Source organism: Brachypodium distachyon, chromosome 2 (assembly GCF_000005505.3).
Source record: "Brachypodium distachyon strain Bd21 chromosome 2, Brachypodium_distachyon_v3.0, whole genome shotgun sequence".
Classification (NCBI taxonomy): domain Eukaryota; kingdom Viridiplantae; phylum Streptophyta; class Magnoliopsida; order Poales; family Poaceae; genus Brachypodium; species Brachypodium distachyon.
Window position 1 is genome coordinate 58505865 of NC_016132.3, and position 21363 is coordinate 58527227.

Sequence of the window (21363 nt, forward strand, 5' to 3'; positions counted from 1 at the left end):
ATTGGTGTCAGTAACATTTTTTATATTACTGTTGATTGTATTTTTTTTAACAGTTTTTACTATTGTTTAATTCATTGACACAGTAATTTCTCCTAGATTTTGACGCTAGTCTGGATTACACTTTTTTTAACAGCGACATTTTTTACTTACTCCAATATGTTATACTATCTTTCAAGTTATGTCTACTACATTTTTACACTAGTGTTTGTTGCATAGTCATAGTAGTGTCTACTACATTTTTAAATAAGTGTGTAGCTAATGCATTTTCATAATAGTGTATACTTCGTAGTTACACGAGTGTCAAGTGCATTTTTTACCCCTTGTCATTTGCCAAAAATTTACAAATGTTTACTGTCTTTTTAGATTAATGTCTAATACATTTTACATTTTCCACTAGTGTCTACCGCCTCTTTTACACTAGTGTCTATTGTGTTTCAACACTTTCTTTATTTTGACTACTTGCATTCTGGATGATATTACCTGGCATTGAGTTTTAAACGATAGTTTCCAATGTATTTTTTTGCTTTTTTGGCTATTCTGTACTGCATTTTTACATTAGTGCCTCTTACATTTTTATTTTAGTGTCGATTGTATTTTTACACTTTTTGACTATTATCTACTGCCTTTATACATTGGTGTCTACTACCTTTTTACATCGGTGTGGATTGCATGTTTACACTTTTTCAGTTTTCTTACTGCATTTTTACGCTGGTATTTGTTGCATTTTCATAGTAGTGTCTAATGCATTTTTAAACCAGTGTGTAGCTAATGCATTTTAAAGGCAGTGGATACTTCTGATTTACGTACACTAGTGTCAATTGCATTTTTTGTTAGTTGCAAACTACACCTTTTTATGGATGTTTAACACATTTTTGAATCTGAATCCTGCTAATTCAAATCCAAACAAACTTCATGTAATGCACAACGAGTTTGAAGAAAAAATGAAACCAGTACAGCACTAGTAACTATTAATTTTCTTGGCAAATGGAAATGCTATCACATGATTTTTTTGCCAGCTGTGATTTTTTACTATAGTGTCCACTGCATTTTTACAGTGATGTCTATACTACAACTTTGAGTGTTGTCTACATAATTTTTACACTAGTGTTTACTTGACTTCTATGCTTTTTGGTTTTTGTCTACTGTATTTTTTTACATCAGTTTTTATTTCATTTTTATTTAGGGTCGGTTGCATTTTTAACCTTTTTGATTATTATCTATTGCATCTATACATTAGTGTCTACTACATTTTTACATTGACGTGGATTGCACTTTTACAATGTTTTAGTTTTGTTTGCATATTGTACACTAGTGTTCGTTGCATTTTCATAGTAGTGTCTAAAGCATTTTTAAAGCAGTATAGCTAATGCAATTTAAGTGTAGTGTCCACTTGGTATTTACACTAGTGTCAATTGCATATTTTTTTGTCACTTGTCAATTGCACCTTTTTATGGTAGTCTACCGTGTGCATTCTACACTTAGTCACTTACCACTAGTGTCTACTACATCTTTTACACTAGTGTCAATTGTATTTTAACAATTTTTATTATTGCCTGACACATTTTTTACAGAAGTGCTATTGTATTACGTAGTAATGGGTTGTACCGAGAAATTACTTGCATTAGGTTTTTTTTACGCAAACTCGCATTAGGTTCCTGTTCAATATAGTGTTTTTTTTAATTGTTTAAGCTTTCTGGGGTTAAATTTTGTTGACTTACATGGACTAAGATATTTCGAAGACATCACCATTAACTGCTTCCTCTTCCAATACCTACTTACAAATCGCCTTTCTGCCGGCAGGAGACGGAGTCTTTCCTGCATTACATTCGAGGTTCCTTGCATCTTGGTCACCTTGGGCTGATGTAGGATATGAGATTTCACTTATTACCTTGGAAGAGTTAACTCTATCACCATGCTCGTCGCAAATAGAATGAACTTCACCACTCAACCGCACTCGCATCTTGTCTGTTGTGCTCGATAAAAGTCCATCTGATCTTCTATTTGCTACATCTGAGTTGCCTTTCGCTGTTGAGGAGTTTGATCCCGTGCAGTTCTCCAATCTAGGGGCGGCCGTTACCTCGTCTGCCAAGCACTCGACATAAAAGATTTTGATATTTCTTAATGTCCATCCTGACAAGTGCAAGATGATAAGTTGGGGGAGGTATGACTGGGCAACTCGAAAGAGCTTCACAAAGTTACTGTGGAGCCATATCCAGCTAATTCGAATTCAAACAAACTTCATCATCAAATGCATGACAGATTTGATGAAAATCTGAACTTATTATTATTAGCAGTAGTACTAGTAACTATTAATTTTCTTGCCAATGTTATGAATTCAATTGTTTCTATTTTTCATATAACATTCCTTGGAGAGTGATCCATATTGAGATCGCCGCGTCATCTACACTCATCACGATGTGGAAAACCCGTAAAAGGGGTCAGTGGAGAATAACAACGTGGGGTTTTCGATTCATCCTCATCCTCTTGGAGCCAATCAAAACGTACGTGCTCGAACAACAAGCGTCCGGGGTTGCAATATTGATTGCGCAAAAAAACAATCAAGCTAATTTGAATTCAAACAAATTTCATGGAACAAACTTCATCAAATGCACAACATGTTTGACGAAAATCTGAACTTATTATTATCAGGAGTGCTAGTAACTATTAATTTTCTTGCCAATGTTATGAATTTAATTGCTTCTAATTTTCTGGAGAGTGATCCATATGAGGATTACCGCGTCAGCTACACTCACCACGGAGTGGGAAACACGCAAAGGGGTCGGTGGAGAATAACAACGTGGATTTTTCGTTTCATCCTCATCCCCGTGGAGCCGAGCATAACGCACGTGCTCCAACAACAAGGGGACAATGTCGAAACATCGGTTGCGGTAATAAAAATCGGTCGAGCTAATTTGAATACAAACAACTTCATCAAATGCACCACGAATTTGATGAAAATTTTGAACTTATTATTAAGAGTAGTAGTAGCTAATTAATTTCCTTGCCAATGTTATGAATTTAATTGCTTCTAATTTTCTGCAAAGTGATCCATATGAGGATTGCCGCGTCATCTGCACTCACCACGGAGTGTGGGAAACGCACAAGGAGTCGGTGGAGAATAACAACTTGGATTTTTTGATTCATCCTCATCCCCGGAGCCGAGCATAACGCACGTGCTCCAACAACAAGCGGACGGTGTCAAAACATTGGTTGCGGTAAAAAAATCAGTCAAGCTAATTTGAATCCAAAGAACTGCATCAAATGCATGACGAATTTGATGAAAAATTTGAACTTATTATTAAGAGTAGTACTAGTAGCTAATTAATTTTCTTGCCAATGTTATGAATTTAATCGGTTTTAATTTTCTGGAGAGTGATCCATATGAGGATTGCCTCGTCATCTACACTCACCACAGAGTGGGAAACACGCAAAGGGGTTGGTGGAGAAAATAATCGCGTGGATTTTTCGATTCATCCTCATCCCCATGGAGCCGAGCATAACGCGGTGCTCCGACAGCAAGCGGACAGTGTTGAAACATCAACTGCGGGGAAAAAAAATCGGTCGACCTAATTTGAATCCGAACAAACTTTGTCAAAATGCATGACGAATTTGATGAAAATTTTGAACTTATTATTAAGAGTAGTACTAGTAGCTAATTAAATTTCTTGCCAATGTTACGAATTTAATTGTTTCTAATTTTCTTGAGAGTGATCCATATGAGAATTGCTGTGTCAGCTACACTCACCACGAAGTGGGAATCACGCAAAGGGGCCTGTGGAGAATAACAACGTGGATTTTTCGATTCATCCTCATGCTCGTGGAGCCGAGCATAACGCACGTGCTCCAACAACAAGCGGACAATGTCGAAACATTGGTTGCGGTAAAAAAAATTGGTCATGCTAATTTGAATCCGAACAAACTTCCTCAATTGCACAAAGAATTTGATGAAAAATTTGAAATTATTATTAAGAGTAGTACTAGTAGCTAATTAAATTTCTTGCCAATGTTACGAATTTAATTGTTTCTAATTTTCTTGAGAGTGATCCATATGAGGATTGCCGCGTCAGCTACACTCACCACGAAGTGGGAATCACGCAAAGGGGTCTGTGGAGAATAACAACGTGGATTTTTCGATTCATCCTCATGCTCGTGGAGCCGAGCATAACGCACGTGCTCAAACAACAAGCGGACAATGTCGAAACATCGGTTGCGGTAAAAAAAAAATCTGTCAATCTAATTTGAATCCGAGCAAACTTCATCAAATGCACGACGAATTTGATGAAAAAATTGAACTTATTATTAAGACTGGTACTAGTAGCTAATTAATTTTCTTGCCAATGTTAGGAACTTAATTGTTTCTAATTTTCTGGAGACTGATCCATATGAGCATTGCCGCATCATCTACACTCACCACGGTGTGGGAAACACGCAAAGGGATCGGTGGAGAATAACAACGTGGATTTTTCGATTCATCCGCATCCCCGTGGAGCCGAGCATAACGCACGTGCTCCACCAACAAGCGGACAATGTCGAAACATCGGTTGCGGGAAAAAAATCGGTCGAGCTAATTTGAATCTGAACAAATTTCATCAAATGCACGACGAATTTGATGAAAAAATTGAACTTATTATTGAGAGTAGTACTAGTAGCTAATTAATTTTCTTGCCAATGTTATGAATTTAATTGTTTCTAATTTCCTGCAAAGTGATCCATAGGATTGCCGCGTCATCTACACTCACCACGGAGTGTGAAACACGCAAAGGGGTCGGTGGAGAATAACAACGCAGATTTTTCGATTCAAACTCATCCCCGTGGAGCCGAGCATAACGCACATGCTCCAACCGCAAGCGAACAGTGTTGAAACATCTCCGCGGAAAAAAAATCCGGTCGAGCTAATTTGAATCTGAACAAACTTCGTCAAATGCATGACGAATCTGATGAAAAATTTGAGCTTATTATTAAGAGTAGAACTGGTAACTAATTAATTTTTTTGCCAATGTTTTTTACATATCCTCACTGTATCCTAGCATTTTTATTAACTGCTGTTAGCGCCATCCTGGCTGGATTGCAGCCAATGCCCTCTGTAAAATTTCCTGGCTTAATTCGCTTCCTGTTTTAGTTGTTGATCATTTGCGGAAGCAAGCGTTATTCGTTAATGCCGTCTTGATATGATCCTGCGCCGGCCCGCTGGAAGAAGAAATCGTTTCTTGCAAAAAAGATCTAGCTAGCCGGTCTGCAGCATCGGGCATCGGCAGTATGTCGTCGTCGTCTCCATCTCCGGTGCCGGCGAGGTCCGAGAATGGCGCGGCCGCCGGTGGTGGCGGTGGTGGTAGCAGCAGCTCGTTCCACGTGCTCAACTCCAGCCCCGGCTCCGCCGCCGGCGCCGGGGCTTATCGGCTGCCGTCTCCGCAATCGTCGTCCCCGACGCCGGCGGCGCGCGGTGCCATGGTCGCCTACAGCCCTCCGGCCATGTCGCCCGTGGCGGCCCCCGGACGGCGCGCCTCGTACGGGCCGCCCTCGCCGACGCTCGTGCGCGCCATGACCGCCCACATCTCCCGGTCGTCCGCCGGCGGCGCCGCCATGGCCGGCCGCCGCGCCTCGTACGGCGCTGCGTCGTCGTCGTCCACGGCGACGTCGCCGCACCTGCTGCAGCAGCTGATGATGTTGGCCGGCTGGGGCTCTCCTTCTTCTTCTTCCCCCCGCCGCCCGCCATGGCTCCAGAGCTTCCCGCAGCAGAGTACCCATCGGCCGCCCTTCTCCCCTGCGAGAGCCGCCGGCCGTGGGATGATGCCACCTTTCGTTCCCCGCGGGATGCCGCCGGGAGCTAGCAGCGGCCGCGGCGTTGGCATTGCCGCCGTCGCAGCACAGAGCGCCACCGGCGGCGGCAATAGCAGCCCGCGTCCGCGAGGCGGCGGCTCCGGGCGCGGGAAGCCGGCGAGCGGGAGGCCGCTCCAGATCGCCGCCACCGGCGCCAGGCCCGGCAAGAGCAACGGCGTGCCACCGGCGGGCGGCGGCAATGGCAGCGCCGCCGCGCAAGTTCTCGGCCCGGTGCTCGCGATGCCGACCACCGCCGGGGCAATCGCCAAAGGGAAGAAGAAGGCCGGTGCCGGCACCGCCGCTAAATCCCCCAACGGCCGCGTCCGGAAGCCGCGGGCGCCCAAGGGGAGCAGCAGCGCTCCGGCTCGGCCGTCCAAGAAGAACGCCACCGCCTCCGTCTCCGTCTCCGGCGCCGGCGAGCCACCGCCCCCATTGCCGCCGCCTCCAAGCACCACCACCACCACCAGAAGCCGCAAGAGAAAAAACCCCGCCGCCGCCACCGCCTCTCCTTCCCCAAGCAGCCTCGTCACCCGGAGGACGAACACAACCATCCCAGCAAAGAAGCACACGGTCCTGACATGGCTGATCGACGCCGGCATCCTCAAGGAGAGGGAGCAGCTGTTCTACGTGCCCGGGCCCAGCGACAGCGGCGAGAACGAGAAGGCCGCCGCCGTGGTGTCCGGCTTCGTCACCAAGTTCGGCGTCCACTGCGACTGCTGCAGAACCACCATGCCGCTCCAGTCCTTTATCTCCCACAGCAAAACCATCATGTCCTCAAAGGCTCAGCAGCAGCACCAGCCGCCGACGCCATGGGAGAAGCTCGTGCTCATGTCGGGCAAGCCGCTGCTGCGGTGCGTGCAGGAGGCATGGGAGAAAGAAACAGCCAAGAGCTTCCAGGCGCAGGAGAAGGCGAGGGCGGCCATGGCGGAGCATCAGCAGGACAGGGAGAAGAAGGGCGGGGCGGCGAAGAAGAAGCCGCTGCAGGCGCTCGCGAGGAAGAAGGGGGCAGCTCGAGAGGGCGTCAATGGCGGAGGGGGACGGGACCGGAGCGACGACGCGTGCGGCGTGTGCGCGGACGGCGGGCAGCTGCTGTGCTGCGACAGCTGCCCGGCGACGTTCCACCCGGAATGCCTCGCCGTGAAGGTGCCCGACGGATCCTGGGTCTGCCATTACTGCCGCTGCAAGCTCTGCCTCGATGGCCATGGCAGCGGCAGCGGCAGCTTGAGCTCGTGCCACCAATGCTCTCGCAAATGTAAGATACTCGAACTGCAGTACATTTCTTTTCAAGATCTTTCTCCTGATCGATCGATCATAATCTGATGAGGAATGATCTCTTGGTGTGTCTGAAGAAGAAATCAACACTGACAATGCCTTTTTTTGCTGCAGATCACCAGCACTGCCGCGGATCGCCGTCCGGGCACGACATCGGCCCGTACTGTAGCAAAACCTGCAAGAAGGTGAAAAATGCTGTTATTACAACTTAAAAAATATACATACAGTATATTTGTTCAGGAACTTCTCTTCCAGTGAGTCTTAATTCGTTATTGTTACTGATTAAACCGGATCATGCTGCATCAGACACTGACAGTTAATTGGGCCTTCTTGTTTGATGTACGTTTGATCTTTCCAGATGGCTGAGAAGCTGTCGGGCATGGTAGGAGCCCTGAACACCAGCGACCAAGACGGGTTCTCCTGGTCTCTACTGAAGATCCAAAAGGACACCGAGGGCGGCGCCGGCGCCGGGGCTCTGGAGTGCAACGCGAAGCTGGCGGTGGCGCTGGGCGTGCTGGAAGAGTGCTTCAACCCCGTGAGGGACCGGCGCACCGGCATCGACCTGCTCCACCAAGCTGTCTACAGCCTCGGGTAAGCTCAAGCTCAGTGTCGAGAGACTGACTGACAGCATTATCTGAAGACTACATCCATTGCTTCAGTGTCAGTTTTGCTGAGCCAAAATCGATTTTGATGAGTTGATGTGGAATCAATGGAGAGCAGGTCGGAGTTGAAGCGGGTGAGCTACGAAGGGTTCTACACCATTGTCCTGGAGAAGGACGCCGAGATCGTCTCCGTAGCCTTGCTCAGGTACCCGAAATTCCGAGACGATGAACTGAACTGGAGAGCAGCCGATGAACTGACATTGCGGTTCATATTCTCGATTATTGCAGGTTCCATGGGGGGAAGCTGGCGGAGATGCCGTTCGCGGGCACGCTGCCGGCGTACCAGAGGCGAGGGCTGATGCGCCGCCTCTTCAGGGCCGTCGAGCAGGTCCGCGCCAGAAACCACCATTATTCTTGTAGTTTGTGCTTCAGAGAGATTTTGCGAAAAGAAAAAAAGAAGATTCAGAGAGATCAGGTGTCATTCATCTTCTTCTTCTTTGTGTTGTCAGGTGGTGGCGGCGGTGGGGGTGGAGAGGCTGGTGATCCCGGCGGTGGCGGGCCTGGTGGCGATGTGGCAGAGCTCCTTCGGGTTCGCGGCCATGGAGAAGGAGCCCCGGCTGAGGGAGGAGACGAAGCTGCTCAGCATGGTCGTCGTCACTGGCACCACCCTGCTCCACAAACCCATCATCGCTGCTTCAGGCAGGCTGGCGGCGCCGCCGGAGGTGGTCGTTGTCGGAGACGAGGAAGAAGAGGCGGAAGGGATGACGGAGGACGAGGTGGCGTTCATGGAGATGAGCTGGCCGCTCTGCAGCTTCACCGACCTCGTCGCCGGGATCGCCTCGGCTCCAGGCCCAAGCCCAAGGCCGGCCTTCTGGGACCCGCTCGCGCTTGCTGTCCATGGGCACCCCGGGGGCTCCGTGGGTACCGCTGCTGCTGCTAGCCCGGGGAGTGGCGGCGCCCGGCGTGGTTGCGGCGCGGGGCACGGTGGCGGTAATCTCCGGCTTGGCGCCATGAACAAGTGAGGTCGAAGATTTGAGTGCCGAGATCGATTTACGGAGAATCCTCTGTTCAGCTGCTTGATACCGTTATGTTCGTTTTGTCAGACTGCTGCTTTGCTGTATACTGTCTGCCGATGAACGAAGCTGGGGGGCTGTACTGTATGCCCGAGAAATTGAACCGTAGTACTGCCTTCGTTCCTAAATAACTTGTCGCCGTCCTAGTGCAAAGAAGCAAGTAGTATTAATTTCTTTGGATTTATTTTTAGTCCTGAAAACTTAGCCAAAAGTTTCTGATTGATTACATATACGTGCGAATCTAAACTGAGATGGATCCAGATTCACCAAAAGGAGCGTGCTAGGGCTGGATAAGAGTCCGCTCGGCTCGACTTGTTTAGTTAACGAGATAGCTCGACTTGCCTCGCTAACATAACAAGTTCAAAACCAAACTCGGGTTGACTCGTGCAACACACGAGTTAGCTCAATAAACTCATTGCGAGACGAATATTGCATTTGCATTGGTTTTCCAGATGATCATGCTGGTTCCATTAGACGATGGAAGCGTCGACAAGCCCGGTGCGTGGCCTCGGAGCCAGTGTTGTCGTTGTACGGTGTGACGCTCATTTGTAACGTTGTTTCAGTGGTGTGTGGTCGCCAAAGTGGTCGTAGCATTACTTTTTTGTACTTTTGTTTGTCCTTTTTTCTTCTACGTTATCAATGAATCAGGCAAAGTTTCAGATCCCTTGATTGTCGCCAAAGTTTTTGGCTCCTTCAAAAAATATATAGCCATTTAATTTTTATAAGCAAATTGTGCTTAAAACCCGTATGTTTTTGTTGAGACTACGTAGCTAAAAGAGTAATATTTTTCATCGACATTTCAACATTCAATCTTATATCATTAGCACGTCGCAGTTGAACTTAAATTATATTCATCGACGTTGGATCTCACTTTTCTCGTATCATTATTTATTGCAGTACGATTAGTACGTATTACCGAGACGATGTACTCCTACCACGTTAAAATAGGCCTCCAAACTTCTACTATCGCTGCCGATCTTCTCTTACCACATTGAAAGAGGCCTCCAGACTTCTCTTGTGGCTGCCGTGTCTTCAACGAGAGGCGACATCGTAGCATCGTTGTTGCCGCGAAGAGGTAGTAAAGTCATGCTTTTTTGCTTTGAAATAGAGTTTATGGGTAACAAATTAAGAGTGCGCCGCTGAACCCGCAGCAGGGAAGGATGACGATTGATCCAAAGAAGGCGGTCGGTTCTTCGACAATGAATCTCACCTTTCCTTTTTTTAATCAAACAATCCCGTGCGCAAAAAAGAAGATAGAATTTGCGCGCTCCCAGGCCTCTACACATTTGTCATATTCACTGAGCCGTTGTTGGCGATCAATGTTCTCTTTTGGGACAGTATGTCCAGTCGTGATGTGCTGACGGTTGTTGTTCTCTTGTTTGTTACGGGTGCTGCTAATACATGATCATTCCGATGAAAATTCATGTATCTTCTCATAACTTATATATCTGTAGGAATTCGTCTGTGATTATATTGTTCTCGATACTTATCTGTAACATTTGCAGTTTGAACTTACCGAAGGTATTTAATAGGACTAAAACTTAATATAAACCTGACAATAAATTTAACGCAACATATTACGTGTATTTGGAAATTATGATTAACAAAGAATAACACGGTCTGACTCTCGAAACGAAAAAAGCAACCAATTCTTTGATACAAGATTGCCTTCTTGATAGGCATGTTCATATTTTACGGGCAAAGAAAAGGTACGGCACAAAACATGCAAATATGTATAGGGTTAACTGCAGAATGTTTCTCCTAGCTAACTGATTTATTAATTGAGGTAAAAAAAATAAGTAGCTTCATTAAACTTTGCTTTTATTTTCCTATCTTTATGTTTTTATTGAATATTCTCTAATTATTTTTGCACTAATCTCTCCCTGGCGTCCCCGCACGAAGTAATTATAGGCACCCAAGATAGCTAGGCAAAAGCTACATCTAGATATCTCTACAAAGATACAGCGTTAGTCATGACTGTCATGTGGACCTCCTAACCTCAGCCACGTACGTTGCAGGGATTTTTTGATGAAAGAAAGCATGTTTCTTCTGATTTTATAAGCAGAACGAATGATACGCGGCAATGCACCTGCGTAATACGAAGAGTGTCGATGGCAGATTAATTAGCTGACCCGATATCGACAGTTTGCACCCATTACGTTCCACTAAATTGCACGTTAAGTAAAACATGGATGCCCTGACCGGCGAGCAATTTTTTTTCTTTGGCAAGGTGCATGCATGCTTTTGATTTGACCATGCTGCATGTATCAGGATGTATTTATTTTTAAAAAATATCTATATACATGTAATATTTTCATAAGAATCATGGAACGGAGGAATACGTATACTTACGTATAACTGCCGGCCGGATCTACTGTACGTATACGCACGTGTTTAAAGTTTTTGGTTTCGACTTTGGACGGCGCGCATGTGCCGCGGGCTCCCGGCGGCCTGGAGGGGGATCCGATGGTGGTAAATAAAGCCGCCCTTCCGCTTTCACTTTGCTTGCGCCGTATATTTCGTTTTTATCATCCACCAAAGAGAACGGCATCAACAGCCAAAGAGAGGTTAAAAGATCCTCGCAGTTCTCCCTTTATTTTGTTGTTACCATCCTGCCTGATGCCTAGCTAGGCTAGCTGCACAACGACGAGAAAAGCGTCACGAGGACCCTTGGGCAACCGGCACACTTGTATTGGACCCATGGTTTGGTCGTGTACGACTTGCAAGATTTGAACTTGCAGAGAAACACAAATAAATTTCACCCAAGAATGGTAGCCAAAGCAATTCCCCTTGCTTCAAACACAAACTTTCCTTTACACTTAATAGCTTATTTAGCACCCATCATTTGGTCCTAGAAAAGAATTTCAGAAACCAACTTTGGTTGGCAGGGATTGGCCACATGAATTTAATCTCAAATTTCGTAAAACCATACTATAACTAATCCTAAGAGCATCTCCAATGGATGATTTAAAATAGGTCTTGTGCCCAAAAAACTGTCTCTTAGGGCACGAACAACCAAAAAAGTCTCTCCAACAGATGATGTATAGTTATCATGTGCCCTATAATTTTAGGACACGCCCCAAAAAACTGAGACAAGTGATGTATATTTGCATCACAGGATAGGGCTGCCCTATCCTGCCTCCCACCATCGCTCGAACCAACCGCCAAGAAACTTCATCCTGCGACATCTCCCTGACGCCACCGCTGCTCTGCGCCGCCGCTCCACCTCGCTTCCCAAAGCTGCTGCGCCGCCGCCCCACCTCGCTTCCCAAAGCTGCTGCGCCGCCGCCCCACCCCGTTTCCCTGAGCTGCTTTGCCGCCCGCCCCAAGCCTCCCCCCCTACCACCGGCCCGCCGCCAACTCTTTCTCCGCCTCGACGGCAAACGGTGGCGAAAAGGAAGCGCGCCGACGCTCTCCTCCGCCGCTCTCCTACGCACTACTCATCTGCGCCGCTCGGCTCTGCCCGGCCCCATCGTTCTGCTGTCCCGCCCCCATCGTCTTCCTCCGCCCCGACGGACGGTGCCCCAAGGCGCTTGCGGCCCGCTTCCCCGATGAGCACTGGCCCCGCTCCCGCCTAAAGTATCGCAGAGACGAGGCGAAGCTCCTAGGGTCGGTGGTAGCAGTAAAAACGCAAAGGTGGAGGTTGTCCACGATGAGGGGCAACAGCCAACAGCAATTGCCGACGCGGGCATCCGTGGGCTCGGGCGAGCGCACCAGACGAAGCGCAGAGGCGCCGCGGTGCTCCCTAGGGCGGCAACGGGGCGCTGCAGGCTGGGGTCGGGCGGGTCGACGCGGGCGACGCTTCCGCCGGATTTGGGGAAGACGAGTGCCTCGCGGCGGCCATGGGCACGCACGGGCTCCAAGGCGGGGGCTATCGTGTGGGGTGCAGCATGGGGGAATAGCGGGCGCTGGTGATCGAGCTCGGGCGGGCTCGCCGGAGCGGAGAGGGAGGGCAGCTTCGGTTGGGGGAGAAAGAGTAGAGGAAGGGGAATGGAACTCGCGGAAGAAGAGAAGGGAAAATAAGAGATGTGTCGCTGACCGGTGGACCCCGTGTGTCATTGTGATGTGGTGCCTTATTTTACATCATCTTGATTTCTTCTAGTGCCCTATTTTACATCATCTGGAATGGCTCCCTATTTTAGGACACGAACAACTGCAAAAGTGGTGCCCTATTCTAATTTTTCAGTGCCCTATTTTACATCATCTGTTGGAGATGACATCTCTAAAAGCCATCATTTCTCCAAATCCATGGTAGAGAAACATGATTTTTTTTAATTCAAATTCAATCAAATGAAGCCATACCAAAATGAAAGGATGGGTGACAGACGATCTGTAAGTGGAAATCCCTAAATTTTCCCTATACAGGTCATAGTGTGTTCCACCATTAGAGAGAGGCAGCAAATTAAAACATGAGCTAATAATTTTTAATTTTTATTTTCCTATACAATAAAAACTATCCATTTATACATCATTACCAGCTCATGCTTGACCCCTACTAACTTTTTCTCCCCAGGAAGTCCAACTATTTTGGGCCCTTCCAAAACAAAGCTGCAAAAAAACCAAATCACGGTAATCAAGTGGAAATCTCTAAACTACCCCTGATGATGCAGTTCTTGATCCTGAAGACCCGAAGGCCGGCAGGCAGGCAGCAGTGAGCGGCAAAGCCACCTGAGGCCTGAAAGACCAACCAACTGCTGCCAGAAAACACACATACTCCATTCGACTTAAAGCCAAAGCCATTAAAGCCGCCGGCCCCCATCGTCTCCGCGAACGTCCATCTGCGGTCTCCAGTCCAGTCCAGTCAAAGCGAAGCCAGAGAGGCTTCTAAAAGACAGAAATCCCCTTTGCTCGGAGCAGCGTCGCGTCGTCATCCTCTAGCTGTACCCATATATCCATCCATCCAAGAATCGAGATTCAACTCCATTGCGTTTGCGCGTGGCTGAGCAAAGCTAAGAATTGAGGTTTGCTTCGGCTCTGTCCGCGGCGGCTCTTGGTCTTCTTCCCATGAGGCACCTCCTGTTCGCCGAGCTCCTCATAGCTCTCCTCCTCGCCGCGGCCGCGCTCCTGCTTCTGCTCCTCCTGCTCCGCCACCGCCGCGGGAGCTGGAGCAGCAGCAAGCGGCCGCCGCCGGCAGAGCTGCTTCCGGTATCCGATCCGCCGGCGCCGACCAAGAAGGAGCGCGTCCGGCAGGTGCTCAGCCAGGTCCTGCGGCGCCTCTGCTCGCGCCGCCTCTCCGGCAGCCTAGCCCGCGTCGAGCCGGCTGCCTCGCCGGACGCGCAGGCGGAGGCCCAGCAGCAGCAGCCGGCGGAGGTGGGGACCGGGGAGGAGGAGGTGGCGGCGTGGAGGGAGCGGTGGTTCGCCGCCGCCGGCCAGTGCGCGTCGCGTGCGCTCTACACCATCGACGAGGACGGCGAGTCGGCGGCGGTCAAGAGCGAGGCCGGGTCGGTTCACCAGGACCAGGAGGAGCCCGAGACGCCCTTCTACACGCCGCCGGCCTCCCCGTCCCGCCTGATCCAGCACCCGCCGCCGGTCACTAGCAGCAGCAGCTAGCCGCGTGAATCAATCAATCAACCGAAGCAGTTGGGAACGCGGAGGTGGTGGATTAGTTCGATTCGTATCGTAGTGTACCAGATCCGATTTCTTTCTTTCTTTTGTTAATTTCTTGTTTCGCATTTAGTGGTGGGAAAAAGCAGAGCAGGTTAGCAGAAGCAGCAACATAGTCATTAGTCAAGCAATTTCCTCTTTAATTGTTTCGGTGGAAGGCTGCATACAGAAAATTTCGTCAGTAGTACACACAAATTAGTTTTGCTTTCTAATATGACTATTGATTACGAGCTCCCGATTTTTCGGTGAAATCAACACCTATACACTACTGTAGTAGCCAGCGGCTGAGAGTTATGCTCGTTTTACATGTTTCCGTACGTGGTTTACCGTTTACAGTCCAACAACAAGAGCCTAGCTTATCCAGGACTCTTCCATGGTCCACAGCTAGCTTATCCAGGACTCTAGCTTCTTTCTAGGACAATGTTCGTGCAGGCAACGTGCAACATTGTCCCGAAGAGGAGACGCAAACTCAGTGGAGTGGCTCACAACTGCTTTCCTGATCACAGCGGGCAATCCATTCCATTGTGGTTGGATACGTACAGCGGATTATCCAAAAGCCAACGACTAATTTTACACAGCATAAAACCGACATGCACATACTAGCTGCTTACCTGAAAGAAAAGCCACATTATGCGGACAATAAGCCAAAACTTTCAGGGATTTCAATCACAGACACATCTAAATTGTCAAACACCATGCAACGTTCTTAATTATCCGCAAGGCCTCATCATTTACACAAAACAGACAGTATAGTAGTACTCCATCCATGTCCATGCATGGGCATTTCAGAGATCTTCAGTCATAATCATAGCTAGTTTTCCAAAGGACAAGTTTCCTTCAAAACATCTTCCCTATATCCATCCATCCATCCGTCAAATTAATAGCCCATCTGTATCATTTGAGAAGTACTCCAGTGCAGTGACTACCCTAAGTGTTGTGGTAGCTGCTGAATTGCTGATGACTGAAGCTGCTGAAGGGGTAATAAGAGCAGCACTGGCCGTACTCCAACATGCTGACTGTCGTCGTGGCTGCGTCAACGAACCTTCTCCTATTGTAGCTCTCCTTGAAGCAGGCCTGGCGCAGTTTCTTGGTGCTCTCCGACAGCTCGATCCCCGGGTTCTGCTCCATCATCGCGCAGCACACCTCCAGCTCCTCCTGCACCGCCTCCAATGGCGGCAACGACATGCCGTTCCCCATCTCCTGCATTTTTGAATTTTGAATTCCGATTAGCAATTTAGCATGTGATTCTTACATTCTTATCTCTATTAGCAGATGCATTGTGCAAGATGGATTAACCTGAAGGTTGGAGATGAGGGAGCGGAGGCTCTTCATCTTCCGGTGCGGCCACCGGGCGACGCCGAGCTCGCGGCACCGCTTCTTGAGCGCCGTCGTCCCCACGTTCAGCTCCTGCGCCGCCTTGGTCATCGGCATGTAAAAGTACCTCCTAAGCTCGTCCAGCCCCACGTGCTGCAGACTTCTCCCACCGGCGGCCGGTCCGTCGCCGCGTTTCTTCTTCTTCTTCTCCACCGCCGGCGGCCTCGCAAAGGCACAACGCTGCTGCTCGGCGGCGGCCGTTTCGTCGTAGCCGCCGGATAAGCTGCCGTCGTCGTCATGGCGATCGTTGATCTGCAGAGGCTGCTGCGTGGTTGTCTCGATAGGGTGATCCATGGCCACCGGCAGGATAGGCGCCGCGCCATTGTCGACGACGAGCTCGTTGCCCAAGGCCTGTAAAAAAGGCTCCAGGTCCGGCATCAGCACGTCGTCGTCGGCCGTCGGAGGAAACGGCGGGAGGTCATCGGCGGCAGGGAACATAGGAGAAGGCAGGTAGCAGGCGGCTGACCTTGTGGCCTCTTCTTCTTCCTCCCAGCTGCATATCGATCGATGAACAAACGAAAAAAGAAGCAAACAATTAAGTTGATCCATGGATGGATGATGATCAATAAGAGAAACTGAAATTAAGGAGGAGAAGAACCGATCGGTGGATCACCTGAGGGGGCTCAGATTGAGATCGGAAGAGCAATAGTCCGCGAGCTCAGCAAGACCGGGCGGCGGCGGCGAAGAAGAAGAGAAAGGGAAAGCCGCCAGCTGCTGCTGGTGGTCGCACCAGATGTCTCCATTGTTGACGTAGTACTGCATGGATTGGAGACGCCAGATCGATGGAGAGAGCACGCTGGAAACACTGAAGAAACTCTTGATCGAACCAGTAGTAGCCATTTATACGCGTATATATATGCCATCCGGGTGAGATCGATCGGAACGCGCGTGCGTGCAGGAGTATGATGATGGTGGGGAAGCGATCGAGAGACGATGGAGCAGTAATTGCGAGGGATCATGGTGGAGATCCTCGGCGAGTAACGGACGGATCCAACGAAGTGTGTTATTGGGGGGATTAATTGAGATTGATTGGCCACGCCATTAATTAATTTCGCTTAGTGCGCTCGCGCGCGTGTTCCCGAGACGAGCCGATGCACGCACGCATGCATGGGCATTAATTAATTGCCGATTCACTCGCTAATGAGATACGAATTAGTTTCCTATTTATTCTGTATGTTTTTTTTCTTGTAAAGATGAGTATTAACAAAGCATGCAACGTACCAATCCCAAAATCAACGTAATCATGTTTATGAATTTAACTTTTAGATTTTTGAGATGATCATTCTAAACCGAAATTCGATATGTTTGAGACAATCTTTAGAAATTGACAATTAAATTGAAAAGACGCGACACTTCTGTCAGTTGTTAGAAAAACATCTAAAAACCGATCTAAGACAATAATTTTCATCACGGATCGATGGAAAGACGATGGCCCATGTCGCTATATATACGCCTGCACGTCCTGCTGTTCCACAACCCTCCGGTTCCCCCTGCCTGAGCCGAGGTCGACGATTATAATATTTTCAATGCCTCGTCCAACAACGGCGTCTTGGTTGTTGTGGGCATTGTTGTGCCGCGTGATGAAGTCGTCACTAAAATAGTGCGAAACAGAGCACCTCGGGCATGTTCACTGGGCATTGCCGTTGTCTGCCATACTATCCGGGCGCTAATGGAGTAACTAGCTAAATAATTTGATTTGCTTGTTCTTCGGTTCGTCAGGAATGCGAAGAAAAAGACGTGCGACCGCTACCCCTCGCCCCTGATGATAAAATCTACCTCACGTGCGACCGTTGCGTCAAGAAATTCTAGGGATGGTTTGAGATGACGCTCACCACCAAGCACAACGATGTTCACAAGTATGGGCCTAGTTCGAATCCCCTTTGTTCGAATCCTTCATCTTCTTTTGATCGTGTATATCTAACCTGTCTTCCTTTTACTTATGGATGAGGGCCGTAAGATTAATATTTGGACTTCATCTCTACTCGTTTGTTTTCATCGTTCGTCTCGAATATTAAAGCACAATCTAATTCGAAATAGTTCACTTTATAAATATACAACCAAATCAGAACTATTTTTCAAAGTTTATATTTTTAACAATTAGCTATTTGAATAACAAAATTAGAATTATTTTTCAAAGTATACTCAATCTCAGTTATGTTTTATTTTGGAGTAGTTCACTTTATAAATATACGGTAATTATACCCGGTGTTCTTCTGGGTCAAGCGGAGGAGGTGTTAGTTTCAGATTGCAGGTTATGTTTTTTTATCCAACTATATATGAAATGTCATTATCACAAGATAAAATTGCATCAAAATCAATTAAACTGTTCTCGGAGATTCGATTCTGAACTTCTGTGGATTAGATATTGATAATACATCGCATAAAGAAACAACAAACATGCAGTTGGCGCATCGCTAATGTGCCAATCATCGCACTACGCATAAAAAGGTTTGCTTTTCATAATATACCTTTGAATGTCTCCTTTAATTTCACTTCTATGATACATATTCAAACAGAAAACCATTAATTAAACCACTAGATCCGCGGGGTCAAATCACATTGCACGGCCCTGCTAGTTTTGGAAAGCATTCTAAATACATCACCGTTGTCGATAAAATAGATGGCATCTGCTTCGATTTCTCCACCGGCAGAACGATCTACTTATGAAAAGCGCCAGTCCGCCTATCCCACCGACCACGGGCACTTGTGCCACCGCCCCCGCGCTCATATCCAACTCAAAACATCCACCTTTCGAGTGAACTCAACGTATCCTTTGGGGCATTGCAGTTGTGGCTTTACCATTAGCAGCTTCCCGCGCGACTCGACGAGGTACCAATTGATGATGTTGAGACCCATGGATTCGAGGGGTGACGATGCATCTTCATCATCGTTGACAACATAGTGGTAGCCTTCGATCGAGTACCATATCGTCGTCATCGTTCTCTAATTCCTCACCATCGACGCTTCCAAGAACCACGCCGTCCTCATGATCAACATTATTATTGATCTATTCCTTGCCTTCGTCTTGATCCGCCCGGGGAAGGGCGCGTGGTTCGCCAACAGGGACACCACCACCAACTTTGAACGCATCGTCGACGTCGGGTTCCTCGGCGACACGTTGTATGTGGTCACGTGGGACGAGGACCTCGCCTCCCTTCCCATCACCTTCGACGGTGACAGTGTGCCTGGTCACTGGTATCGAACGCGTCATCCTCTGACGCTCCATGGATGACTGTGACTTTGATGCGTGGAGCTACTAGGACGAGGCCGACCATGGTGACGATGACGAGCTCCCGCAAGTTGGAAACAATGTCTGTAGACAACAAAGCGAAGGATGACCACGTGCTTGACAAAGAAGGCCATGACGATCAATCGTGCAGCCAAGAGGAGGGTGAAGACGACGGTGATGAGTACGAGGTCGAGGAAGGCATTGCTTACGGGGATGACGACGACGGCGATGGTTTCTTCTGCATCATGTGACACCTTGTCGAGTCACGTGGGAAGCTGCTCATGGTGATACGGCAGCTGCAGTGGCCTTCTAGTGGCCCCAGCTACACTAGCAAGGTGGATGTTTTCGAGGCAAACTTGACCACATACACGTGGAAGCCGGTGATTGGTGGGCTAGGAGGCCACACGCTTTTCTTTAGCAAACGCTTTAGCAAGTCAGTCCTTGCCTACGATGGAGAGATAAAAGAGGATACATCTTCTTCATTGACACAGGCGAACTGTTCAACACAAGATCTCAGACTACCACCGAGCCGCATGTCGGCCTTCCATTTAGATTTCTCCACGTGGGTCTTTATCCCGGAGCTAGTGGTTTAACACGGATGTGATGAAAGCGAACGAGTATGTGTTTAGACTGTTCCCTACCAATTCTCCTTCTATTTAAATATGTTTCTATTTCGATTGTACTAAATGATTATGTTTAAGATCATATTAATGCAATGGACTATTTTGAATTTTTGCATCATTTTTTATGCTTTAGAATTTGCTTCGCCCCACCTTAATTAATTTTCTTTTGTCCTCTCATTTTATATCAGCGTATTATATGAGTTTCCCCTAATTGCATGGATTATGTAGACAACTTAATAGGCAGTCTATTGTAAAAAGGTGTCTACTGTGTAGTCTATACGTGATGTGGATAGGAATTACAAACTGCGCTCGTCTGTATTGTTGTACATGCCCTAAGCTAAGCCCTTCTCTAGCCCAAAGATGTGTACATGCAGCATTATTCGCTTGGTGCCGACCAATTTGTGTGCACAAATGATTTGGAAGCGACTTGCCTGTTCCCTCCTTGATTTTTTATTGTACTTCAGTATTCTTAAGGGTTGAGATTTGTGGATAGCCTACACTTATCTCCTTTCATCCTAAGCCTATATGCTCCTATTTGGCATTGTTCTCCTGGGACTAGGTCATTATCGTATCAGTTGACCACACCAAGTCATTATAGATCATCGCCATGTCATTATAGATCATCCTTTCAAGAGAAAGGGGAACACGGAGGAACACAAGAAGGGAGCCTCCTCAATCTCATGGCAATGTACCTCTTAAGTGTCTAACAAATATCTTTGTAGAGACATCTAGATATAATTGGTTTGTAAGACAGATTAGCGCAAAATGATTAGATAAAAATATTACCACATGCTTATTTAATGAAAATCATAAAGATAGGAAAAACATATTGTGTAATAGATCTTTTTCGTTCTTTATCTCAGTTATTAGGAGAAAGAGTTGTGTGTTCTTAGCTTCTTTAACACTATCCATACGACCATTAAAACTTTTTACCAACAAAAACATATTTCTTTTATCAAATCACATAAAAGTTGACTCCTTCCCCAAGCCAAATGTAGTTATCCTTCAATTAGAATCTCCCTGTAATAAATTCAAAATTTCCTTGCATTCGTAGTTTTCCTCTCGCTGAAAAAATGACAAAAGAACTCGTAAGAAAAAGAAGAAAAGCATACAAATGAGACTGGAGTAGCCCATTTCGTATCATCTCACTCAAATAAGTAGACCACACTTTGCTATCACGAATTTAACCGTTGAATCACACCATCACATGATCGACTCAAATAAAAAATAACAAACAAAAAAGGTGCATATTCAAATGATAAAACATTAGTAGCGCGAGCCGGCTGCGACCGGTCGGTTAGGCGGAAGTGATTGCATTCTTTTTTCATTTTATTGTAAAAAAAGCCACCATACCAACTGATGTGAAAGCTGATGCCACCTTTATTGCTAAGGAGTATGGTGTCATTTTTCATGGTTGAATGGTCTGAAGATGATAGAAATTACGCATGTCATGTAAAGGATTGTAGTTTGGCAAGGTGCGTGGTAAAATTCCAAATGCGGCACGGCGTAGTTAACATTTACTCCATCCGCGTCACTAGCTAGCCCTTTGTGAAGTTTGTGACATATGCGCAGACAGAAACGCGATCAAACCCACAAGAAGAACAGATCAAATCAACAAAAGGAGGGGAGGGAGGTGGAAGGGGACAAGTTTATTGTTGTATGTATCATTTGTTTGCCTGCATCATCCAGTGTACGAATTTATTTTTAGTGATATTGTTCTTATATCTAATAATGGTTTTGTTTTTATAATAGTGAAACTATTAGTTTCA

The 21363-nt window shown here is 47.2% G+C and overlaps 2 protein-coding genes across 2 annotated transcripts; one reads left to right on the forward strand and one right to left on the reverse strand.

The window, feature by feature from the left end:
* The first annotated feature begins 5256 nt into the window (after positions 1 to 5256).
* LOC112270774 lies at positions 5257 to 8815 on the forward strand. The gene is made up of 7 exons (XM_024458884.1): positions 5257 to 7069; positions 7204 to 7274; positions 7448 to 7680; positions 7810 to 7896; positions 7980 to 8079; positions 8201 to 8390; positions 8451 to 8815. Exons 1-7 carry the CDS (start codon positions 5257 to 5259, stop codon positions 8711 to 8713), a joined length of 2757 nt encoding a protein of 918 aa, XP_024314652.1. The 3' UTR covers positions 8714 to 8815.
* A 6160-nt stretch (positions 8816 to 14975) lies between these two features.
* On the reverse strand, positions 14976 to 18679 carry LOC112270775 (protein RKD4-like). Its single transcript, XM_024458885.1, has 4 exons — positions 18576 to 18679; positions 15665 to 16235; positions 15411 to 15568; positions 14976 to 14979 (listed from the first exon to the last, which is right to left on the reverse strand). Exons 1-4 carry the CDS (start codon positions 18677 to 18679, stop codon positions 14976 to 14978), a joined length of 837 nt encoding a protein of 278 aa, XP_024314653.1.
* Positions 18680 to 21363: the final 2684 nt, after the last annotated feature.

Excerpts from the sequence above, each read along its gene's own strand:
- LOC112270774 (XM_024458884.1), top strand. The coding sequence starts at position 5,257 with ATGTCGTCGTCGTCTCCATCTCCGGTGCCGGCGAGGTCCGAGAATGGC. Across the intron at positions 7,897-7,979 it reads GTCTCCGTAGCCTTGCTCAG|GTTCCATGGGGGGAAGCTGG; the intron begins GTACCCGAAATT and ends CGATTATTGCAG. Across the intron at positions 8,391-8,450 it reads ACCCATCATCGCTGCTTCAG|GGATGACGGAGGACGAGGTG; the intron begins GCAGGCTGGCGG and ends AAGAGGCGGAAG.
- LOC112270775 (XM_024458885.1), bottom strand. The coding sequence starts at position 18,679 with ATGACGACGATATGGTACTCGATCGAAGGCTACCACTATGTTGTCAAC. Across the intron at positions 16,236-18,575 it reads GGTCTCAACATCATCAATTG|CTGGGAGGAAGAAGAAGAGG; the intron begins GTACCTCGTCGA and ends ATCGATATGCAG. Across the intron at positions 15,569-15,664 it reads CCCTCATCTCCAACCTTCAG|GAGATGGGGAACGGCATGTC; the intron begins GTTAATCCATCT and ends TCAAAAATGCAG.